This window comes from Brachyhypopomus gauderio, unplaced genomic scaffold (assembly GCF_052324685.1).
Source record: "Brachyhypopomus gauderio isolate BG-103 unplaced genomic scaffold, BGAUD_0.2 sc79, whole genome shotgun sequence".
Lineage (NCBI taxonomy): Eukaryota > Metazoa > Chordata > Actinopteri > Gymnotiformes > Hypopomidae > Brachyhypopomus > Brachyhypopomus gauderio.
Genome location: NW_027506900.1, coordinates 1,432,919 through 1,443,747, shown reverse-complemented (window position 1 = coordinate 1,443,747; position 10,829 = coordinate 1,432,919). Strand labels below are relative to the sequence as shown.

Below are 10,829 nucleotides of genomic sequence, written 5' to 3'. Positions count from 1 at the left end.
GCCGTGGGCGCGTCAAGCTGTCGGCAGTGTGATAGTAACACCTCCCTGTGATGCAGTCTTATGTCACTTCCTCTAACATACGAGTGAAATAAGGAGAGTGGGAGACGTTGACACAGGACAGGAGAAAGCAGCCAATAGAAAGCCATCTCTCTCTCTCTCTCTCTCTCTCTCTCTCTCTCTCTCTCTCTCCTCTCTCTCTCTCTCTCTCTCTCTCTCCTCTCTCTCTCTCTCTCTCTCTCTCTCTCTGCCTCTGCCTCTGCTTTGGTAGCAGCTGCCTGTTGGGCCCGAGTGAGCACAGAGGGAACTAGGGAGTTTTTCCTTGCCACTGTCGCCTTTGGCTTGCTCACTGAGGGCTAGGACTCGGCACAAAGCTGCTTTGTGACAACAACTGTTGTAAAAAGTGCTATATAAATAAAATTTGATTGATTGATTGATTGAGAGGCAGTGCGGTTGGCCAACCCCTCAGTCCTTTATATAGTGAGGGATCTTCCTCTCCCTTTGAGAGTTTAGTCTGTACAGCTTTGTAAAGCTTTAATGGTGGCAACTCTGTGTATTGCAGAACTGCTGTGTTCTCTGAGCTTCCCTGTGTGAGTCTCACCCCCACTTTGTTTATAATAAGATTTTAAAACACTAACTTGCTGAATCATCGCCACCGACTCTTGAAATATTGAATCTAGGAAAGTCTTAGCAATGAGACTTGATCACGCCATTAGCTCATACGTGTTGGTGTTTTTACCCTCTCCTCAGGCTGTAAGGTGTGAGTCACGGCAGCCAGCGGGTCGCTTGGTGCTGGGTGTGCGCGAGACCCGGCTCTGGGCTCAGGGGACAGTGGTGGCACAGACAGCCACGGCCGGTTGAGGAGAATGCTTCAGCGGTAATGGGTTGAAGGGCAGAGCAAGGGCAGGTGTTAATCTAAGAGTCTTGACCTTGCTTTAATTTGAAGCAAAACATAAATATTGCTAATGCTTCACAACACGCTGTTTGCTCCTCCAGTGTATAAAGTCTGTGTGTGGAACCTAAGCTTCAAAAACAGCCGTTTTGGACCCACTTTAATTCAGGTGAGGAGACCTGCTTGCTCCATGACTGAAAGCAGATTGCAACTGAAATCTTTCAGCTGTGGAAAAATGGCACAGACCACTAACAAATTTCACTCGCCAGGCTCATAAGGGGGGATTGTGTGTAGCGGTCCGTGTGTGTGTGTGTGTGTGTGTGTGTGTGTGTGTGGGTGTGTGTGAACTGCTGCTGAATGAGTCCTGTATCTGTACACAGACCTGCTTGGTCGTGTCTGCGCAGCCTGGTTCCGGCGCTGGTGTGGTCCTGGCTGCTCCTCTGATAAATGGCTGACTGTAGTCACCAGGGCAGCTCTGGCCCGGCTGAGTGTGGGGTCCTGGCCTGTGGGCCTCGCACCCCACGGCCCATATCACAGAGGCTCTGTTGCTTTCCTGGCCCCCGGGGTGGAGGACCACACCACCGGACCCAGGATCAAGGCCAAGGCAGGCTGCCGAGGAAATTAGCGTCCAGCGAGTGTTTGTGAAGGGCAGTAGGAATGAGCGTGGGTTTACCTGCAGCGGTCGGAGCTGCTGGTGGTGGCGGGCAGAGGACTGAAGCGCCTTTTAATGCCTGTTTGCTGAGGGCTGTTGGAGAATAGTGAAGGGGGAGAGTAAGAGAGGGTAGTGAGGGTGGGGGGGTGAGAGGGGAGTGAGGGTGGGGGGGGTGAGAGGGGAGTGAGGGTGGGGGGGTGAGAGGGGAGTGAGGGTGGGGGTGAGAGAGAGGGGAGTGAGGGTGGGGGTGTGTGAGAGGGGAGTGAGGGGTGGGGGTGTGAGAGGGGAGTGAGGGTGGGGGGGGTGTGAGAGGGGAGTGAGGGTGGGGGGGTGAGAGAGAGGGGAGTGAGGGTGGGGGTGTGAGAGGGGGAGTGAGGGTGGGGGGGGGTGTGATGAGGGGAGTGAGGGTGGAAGGGAGTGAGGGTGGGGGGGTGAGAGGGGAGTGAGGGTGGAAGGGAGTGAGGGTGGGGGTGAGAGGGGAGTGAGGGTGGGGGGGTGTGAGAGGGGAGTGAGGGGTGGGGGGGTGAGAGGGGAGTGAGGGTGGGGGGGGTGAGAGGGGAGTGAGGGTGGGGGTGAGAGGGGAGTGAGGGTGGGTGTGTGTGAGAGGGGAGTGAGGGTGGGGGGGGGTGTGAGAGGGGAGTGAGGGTGGGGGGGTGAGAGGGGAGTGAGGGTGGGGGGGTGTGCAGAGGGGATTGAGGGTGGGGGGGGTGTGAGAGGGGAGTGAGGGTGGGGGGTGAGAGGGGAGTGAGGGTGGGGGGGGGGTGAGAGGGGAGTGAGGGTGGGGGGGGTGAGAGGGGCACACATGACACCAGGGATTTGGTGTGGAGCTTTAAAATGAATGGTTTGTTGCCATTACAGATAAAATAGAGAGTGGAATCTCAGAGCAGCTCATCTGTCCTGAGAGTGAGATAGAGCTACCCATTTTATCTTCAAATAGTGAACTCTGTTCAGTAATGATAAAGGGGTCTCATGAAGTATGTGTTGTGTTCTCTCAGTGTGTGTGTGTGGTGTGTGTGTGTGTGTGTGTGTGTGTGTGTGTGTGTGTGTGTGAGTGTGTGTGTGTGTGTTGTGTGTGTGTGTGTGCGCGTGCGCGCGTGGTGATACTGGAGGCAAAAACTTCCAGCATGGTAGCAGGTAGCTCTGTGGTTGTGTGCACACCAGTACCACCTCACCTCTACACACCAGTACACCCTCCTCTCACTCTACACACCAGTACTCCCTCACCTCTACACACCAGTACACCCTCCTCTCACCTTTACACACCAGTACACCCTCACCTCTACACACCAGTGCACCCTCCTCTCACCTCTACACACCAGCACACACTCACCTCTACACACCAGTACACACTCACCTCTACACACCAGCACACCCTCCCTCTCACCTCTACACACCAGTACACCCTCACCTCTACACACCAGTACACCCTCCTCTCACCTCTACACACCAGTACACCCTCCTCTCACCTCTACACACCAGTACACCCTCCTCTCACCTCTACACACCAGTACACCCTCACCTCTATACACCAGTACACCCTCCTCTCACCTCTACACACCAGTACTCCCTCACCTCTACACACCAGTACACCCTCCTCTCACCTTTACACACCAGTACAACCCTCACCTCTACACACCAGTGCACCCTCCTCTCACCTCTACACACCAGCACACACTCACCTCTACACACCAGTACACACTCACCTCTACACACCAGCACACCCTCCTCTCACCTCTACACACCAGTACACCCTCACCTCTACACACCAGTACACCCTCCTCTCACCTCTACACACCAGTACACCCTCCTCTCACCTCTACACACCAGTACACCCTCACCTCTATACACCAGTACACCCTCCTCTCACCTCTACACACCAGTACACCCTCACCTCTACACACCAGTACACCCTCACCTCTACACACCAGTACACTCTCACCTCTACACACCAGTACACACTCACCTCTACACACCAGTACACCCTCACCTCTACACACCAGTACACTCTCACCTCTACACACCAGTACACACTCACCTCTACACACCAGTACACCCTCACCTCTACACACCAGTACACCCTCACCTCTACACACCAGTACACACTCACCTCTACACACCAGTACACACTCACCTCTACACACCAGTAACACCCTCACCTCTACACACCAGTACACCCTCACCTCTACACACCAGTACACACCAGTACACCCTCCTCTCACCTCTACACACCAGTACACCCTCACCTCTACACACCAGTACACACTCACCTCTACACACCAGTACACCCTCACCTCTACACACCAGTACACCCTCACCTCTACACACCAGTACACACTCACCTCTACACACCAGTACACACTCACCTCTACACACCAGTACACCCTCACCTCTACACACCAGTACACACCAGTACACCCTCCTCTCACCTCTACACACCAGTACACACTCACCTCTACACACCAGTACACCCTCCTCTCACCTCTACACACCAGTACACACTCACCTCTACACACCAGTACCACCCTCCTCTCACCTCTACACACCAGTACAACCCTCACCTCTACACACCAGTACACCCTCACCTCTACACACCAGTACACTCTCACCTCTACACACCAGTACACCCTCCTCTCACCTCTACACACCAGTACACCCTCACCTCTACACACCAGTACACCCTCCTCTCACCTCTACACACCAGTACACACTCACCTCTACACACCAGTACACACTCACCTCTACACACCAGTACACACTCACCTCTACACACCAGTACACCCTCACCTCTACACACCAGTACACCCTCACCTCTACACACCAGTACACCCTCACCTCTACACACCTCTACACACCAGCACACACTCACCTCTACACACCAGTACACCCTCACCTCTACACACCAGTACACCCTCACCTCTACACACCTCTACACACCAGTACACCCTCACCTCTACACACCAGTACACCCTCACCTCTACACACCTCTACACACCAGCACACCCTCCATTTCTTTGTATTTAGACTGTTGTCTGGTCTGCGTTCATATTTGTTTAGTTGAAACACTATGTTTGTGTATGTTTCTCTGTGGTACCCCTGTGAAGTGTCCTGTGTTGTGTTGTGATCTAGTCAGACAGCTGCCCCCAGCTGCACTGGCATGTTTGGAGAGGCCCCTGCCCCCCCGCGGGCCCTTCTGCTGTCACTCTGAATGCTCAGAGAGGATCTGGCAACCGCCCATCAGCTGCAAACCTGTCAACAGCCATTTCTCGGATCTGTGCCATCTTCTCTCTCTCTCTCTCTCTTTCTCACACACACACACACACACACACACACACACACACACACACACACACACACACACACACACACACACACGGAATCATCTGTCTATATCTTGTGGACCACAGCAATCTGAAATCAGCAGAGAAGCAGATAGCCAATGAAAATGTGCGGATGTCATGATTGCTTTGCCGTGCTCTCCACATCCTGAGCTGTTGAGCAGCCTTGTGATCCAGGGCTGCTGAAGACCCAAGTTCTACAGTTGTGTTGGTCCATTACAAGTTCTACAGGAGTTGTGTTGGTCCATTACAAGTTCTACAGGAGTTGTGTTGATCCATTAGAATCTAATGGACCAACACAACTCCTGTAGCAATTTCTAATTTAATAACTCCTGTAGTACTTGTAATGGACCAACACAACACAATTCCTGTAGTAATTCTAATGATTAGATGCTACAGGAGTTGTGTTGGTCCATTAAAACTACTACAGGAGTTGTGTTGGTCCATTAGAAGTGCTACAGGAGTTGTAGTTGTAGCATTAGAAGTTGCTACAGGAGTTGTGATGGTCCATTAGAAGTGCTACTGGAGTTTTAGTAGTAGTTGTAGCATTAGAAGTTGCTACATGAGTTGTGATGGTCCATTAGAAGTACTACAGGAGTTGCGTTTGTCCATTAGAAGTTCTACAGGAGTTATCTTGGTCCATTAGAAGCCGCAGCTCCCTCAAGTGCTCATGTGCACCTTCTGTTTTATGCACACTCTGATCCATTATCATCAAGGACCATCAAGGAAAACAGAAAATACAAATGGTGAAATGAACCTGTGCGTGTGTGTGTGTGTGTGTGTGTGTGTGTGTGTGTGTGTGTGTGTGTGTGTGTGCCTTTCAATATTATATGATTCTTTTTTCCTCTCCCACACCTTGTTACTCATCTCAAAACTCAACAAACCATTTTCCAGAAGAGCTCATCAAAGGCTGGATCTATTAGAAATGTTTTTCAAACAAACTTTCATACTGCAAGGTCTCGATTAAGCCTCTCAATAAAAGTGTCCAACTCAAGTTCTGGTCCAGCGTCAGGATGCGAGTCACAGGTGATCGGCCTGCCTGACTGTCATGTCTCTCCTTTATTGGATGCACCGACGCTGAGCGCTCTGTATCTCTCCCAGGTGTGCCACGTTTCTCGGGACAGCCGGAGGCCGTGTCTGTGCGCACCGGAGGCAACCAGGTTCTGAACTGCGAGGTGAGCCCAGAGCTAGTCCCCTTCGCCCACTGGGAGAGGGCGGGCATCGCCGTGGAGACGGACGGGCACCTGGTGCAGTTGCCCAGCGGTGCGCTGGTGATCAGCGAGGCCTCGAGCGCCGATGCCGGCCCCTACCGATGTGTCATAGAGGGTCTCGGGCTGGCCAAGACCAGCGAGGACATCCAGCTGAACGTCCTGCCAGGTACGGACGCGTGCGAGACACACCGCTGCGTGCGAGACACACCGCTGCGTGCGAGACACACCGCTGCGTGCGAGACACACTGCTGTGTTTGAGACATCAGTGTAGAACTGCTGAGCACTGCCAGCTCAAACTGAGAAGTGACTTCTCCAATAATAATTATTATGATATCAGTTCTAATACGTACAGTCCATATTAACAATATTAAGATATGCTATATTTTTTTACTAACATTATTACTAATAATTATTAATTAATAATATTACTAATATTATTTATTTAAAGAGGAAGTGTAATTTTCTTTTTTTGATTTTGCTATTGCTCTGATGTTTTGGTCAGGTTCATTATACTGTGCAGTGGCATTCACACACAAGATATCACACGGGAGTTTGTTTTTTGCTGAGTGAGTAAACAAACATTTGCTCCATGTCAGGCCCCGGGGTGGAGGAGAGGGTGGAGGTGCTGCTGGGCCCATCCTCCGTGTCCAGGCCCGTGGGACAGATGGTGCTGCTGCCCTGTGTGCTGAAGGGCTCCCCGGTGCCCATCGTCCGCTGGATGCACGACGGCCAGGCCGTGGACGAGAGGTGAGTGTGTGGCCATGTGCAGCAGCGGTGCGTGAGACGCTGGGGCCGCGTGAGACGCTGGGGGCTGGGGCCGCGTGAGACGCTGGGGGCACGTGAGATGCTGGGGGTGCGTGAGAGTGAGATGCTGGGGAGACCAGTCCCGCTGACCTCAGCTGTGTGCCTCACTGAGCTCAGGACACGTGAGGGTTGCGGGGCCGTAACCACAGCGCCAGAGGGAGCACGGTGTGCGCTGACCCAGGGCTGGCACGGCGACAGCAGTGTCAGGCCGTAGTTAGCACTCCTGATGAGGCCAAACAGGCGTCTGTTGAATTCCTCTGGGCTTCAGCACCAAGGCTCTTGGTTTCAGGCTTCTCATTTGGGAAACATCATTTCAAATCACGAGTGCTAGTGCTAGCTTCCATTACTTGTTCTTGTTAAGAATTGCACTTGATTATAATTTGTGCTTCAGAAGACCTGCTGAAGATGGCAGGTTGCATCTGCAGGTCGTGACCGTGCCCAATTCTGCTCCAGTTTCTGAGAGGTCATGGAGTAATGGAGAGAATGTTGATGTGGTTTAGTGTGAATACTGCCTTATGTGAAAAACCACCTTCAAACCTATGTGTGATTTGATTCTATGGATTTGATTAGGTGAAATTCACATGTGTATTTGTGTGTGTGTGTGTGCGTGTGTGTGTGCATGCGTTTGTGTGCATGCGTTTGTGTGTGTGTGTGTGTGTGTGTGCACACGCATGCGTTTGTGTGTGTTTGTATGTGTGTTTGCCCTAGATAAAACCATCATAACCCTGCTTTATACGTCCTGATTTGTGTGCCTATTGAGCAGCACACTAAGCCGTTTGCAAACAGTAAATTGCCCAGCACTGGGTCTGGACTGGTTGTAAGGCGGTCAGTTCAACTCTGTGATCAGAATGGGGAACTATCATCTCTTCAGGAGGCCGTCCGCCACACAGCCATCACGCATGCATGAATTATGGATCGCTGACAGGAATGACCCAGCATGTAAATCAACCTGCACTGCCCTTCCCCACCTAGACGCATTCGCTCTTGTTTGATGTCATTGCAATGATTATATTTACCCCACCACGATTACCATACTTGAGGGGTAAATCCTTAGCGTTTGCAGTATGAGAGACTTATTGGCTGCTTGTTCTGAGTGTGTCATCGTTATAGTAGCGGGGGGAAGGGGCGGGGGTTCAAAGTTCGTCTGGTTAGCAGAATGAAGGAGCTGGAGGGGAGGAAGCCACACGCGTGTGAATGAGCCTGCTAATGCTAATGCTAATGCTAATGTCCTTGTCTTCAAGTTGAGCCTTTCTGCAGGTACACCACGCATCCATTATTTGCTCTCCCCTCCCTCTCATGGCACACTTTGGGAGCCAACACAGATAAGAGTGATGAATGTAAAATTGAGCCTAAAGTGTAGTGATTTATCTCAAGCCAGTCAGCTTGTAGAGCAGAGTTGCACATCTGTGTGATCGCTGGAACGAAACGTCTGCAGGGCAAGAAGTTTTGCGTGTCCAGAGGTGAGCCGTCCCCATGTTGGTCAGAACGTCCTGGTGTGTTGACCTCTCCCTGCCCTCTGCATCAGACTGTCAGATGATAAGCAAACTGGTGAGCTGTATATCAGTGTTTGGGCTTTGATGAATTTCTCGGGAGCTCCTCATCAATGTTGGTCGTTGTCTGCCAGACAACCTCAGGGCTTATAAGATTAATGATGAGTCCATCATTAATGCTTTACCTGCTTCCCATGTTAAGTTGATGGGTGTTTTTCTAGGAGGTTGAGGTGCGTATGGGCGGGACCAAGGGGGCGGAGCCGAGGAGGAATGGAATGGGAGTGGGATTTGAGGAAAAGAGCAAACTTCATCCAGAATAAATGTCTTCACTTGTATGTCATCTTGGCTAAATTCCACAGCAGACATTACGAGTTCTGCAGCATAAATGTAATGGAGTAAAAAAAAAAACAAATTGTACTGGAAACAAAGATAAATTATCAACACCAAGCAGAGTGTGTGGTGTAGCTTACTTTTGTGTTTGCATATCACACTGTACAACATTTCCCAGGCTTGTCGTTTATATTCCACTGTGCTGTTTCCTTCTGAAATACCGTGAAATACTGCAGATCCCAGGCCTCCTGCGTTTATTCCAGTGGACATACCAGGCGATGATGGGATTGATGTTGAAGGTAGGACACTCTCTGGCTGTTTGGGCAGTGTGGCGTCCCCCGGTGGATGCCGCGAGCCCTCGTAACCCCGCCCACTCTCGCCTCTCACCGCCCGGCCGCGGCGGGGCCCAAGTGGCTAAACGTCTAATTTCGGGTCTTCGCTCGTTTACCGCCACGAACCGGAGATTACTGGCAGAGTCCATTTGCGCTGTAATTGCCTCTCTAATGGTCTTCCACCAGCGTAATGCATTCTTGATGTCTCTCCTCCCTGCGTCCTGCCCACCTCTCCTGCATTCTAATTCTGCTCCAGTGCCGGCACCGCCGTGACCCTCTGGAGTCGGGCCGTGACCCGGCCGCAGTGCTAGCATCCCCCCCCCCCAAACCCCTCCCTACGCCCGTGTGGGTGTAGCCTGCAGCGCAGTTACGCGAGATCGGAAGCTGAAACCATGACGTTGCAGCGCACACGGCCCCTGTGCGGCCCCTGTGCCCCCTGTGCCCCCCCCTGTGCGGCCGATCTCCTTTGGGCTGTAATTCAGCCGCTGATCGTTGGGTAGCATCCTGGCTGCGTGCTGATTCTCTGTAGACTGAATGACACTTGCTCCAGTCAGACCTTATTTGGGTCCAGTTTTCTAAATCCAGACTGTAATTTTAACTTCAGTAGGCGATCATGGAAAATGATCAAAGACCAGGTGTAAGAAGAGACCAATTCACAAGTTTAGCAAACAGAAATGCCGTGTGTGTGTGTGTGTGTGTGTGTGTGTGTGTGTGTGCGCGCGCTCGTGTCCGTGTGCACGGAATACCTGCTTCACTTGTAAAGGCAGACCTGAGAACAGCCAGAGGACGCTGAGATCTCTTCATCACTATCAAGCAGAGAAAAGAGTGTCAGAGAGGCGGGTCTGACCATCTCGCACGAGACGTTATGGCAGGCCGTTCTAAATGGGCTGCAGCTAGTGAAAAATGACACGGAGCATGGAGAATCACCCCTCCGCGGTGGAGCCGGGCGGAGTCCATCTGAAGGAGTCAGGCGTCGGAGCGGAACGAGAGGAAGACGCCAGTTGGCATTACTCCCTCCAGTCGCTGTGCTGAGCGAGCCCCCTTTCAAAGTCCTGAACCGTTTCTTACCAAAAAACCCGTCCCTGCATAGAGCGGCGTGTTTCGCAGGCACCCTGCTTGGGCTGAGGTGTGCTCTCGCCGCCTTGAAGGCCTCCTTTCGGAAGCTGATTGGCCTGGGGCAGGGCGTGTGCAGGGGGGTAGGGCGTGTGCGGTGGGGGGCCCGTGCTGTCAGCCATGCCTTCCAGCCACGTTGTTGCCACGGTGAAGCCCGAGGCAGCCAGAGGTTTGTTGTTTTAGCACTTATCTCCAGATCGTCTTACAGCTGGCGATCTGTGGCTAAACAACTGACTGGGATGCAGCGGCTGGCGCTCCTCAGCCCTAGTGAACGTTCATAACGAGCAGGGCCGTGGCGTGCAGAACCGCTCCCCCCGGGCCGGGGGCGAGTGCTTTTGCCCTGGCCTTTAATCCACGTGGATCATGTAGATCAATAGTGTCACTGGAATGCGGCCTTTGGAACTGAGCTCAGATCAGCTGGGGTGTGTGTTCACCTTATGGTGAAGATTAGCGTTTGGCCAATAAGAGAAGGTCGTAATGCGGTGTTTAGGGGAGCTGCGTGGAACCATGTCAACATATGTTTATTACTGCTGTATCTCACTTCTGGATCAGATTTAAAACCCCTCCTAACCCCCGGCCCGAGATGAAGAGTCCGAATGCCAGAGTGTTTATCTGGAAAGTTGGCAGGTGATGCACAAATTCCTTGGACGACTGATTCCTCCCTCGAGAGTGC

At 52.4% G+C, this 10,829-nt stretch overlaps 1 protein-coding gene across 1 annotated transcript in view; it reads left to right on the top strand.

The window, feature by feature from the left end:
• Positions 1 to 1,293: 1,293 nt before the first annotated feature.
• LOC143492580 (neogenin-like) overlaps positions 1,294 to 10,829 on the top strand; it is a gene marked incomplete at its 5' end in the record, with an annotated part of 43,631 nt that continues 34,095 nt past the window's right edge. The window contains 3 exons of the mRNA XM_076990925.1: positions 1,294 to 1,493; positions 5,959 to 6,253; positions 6,684 to 6,834. Coding sequence (XP_076847040.1) covers positions 1,294 to 1,493; positions 5,959 to 6,253; positions 6,684 to 6,834 — 646 coding nt within the window. The remainder of the gene's footprint in view (positions 1,494 to 5,958; positions 6,254 to 6,683; positions 6,835 to 10,829) is intronic.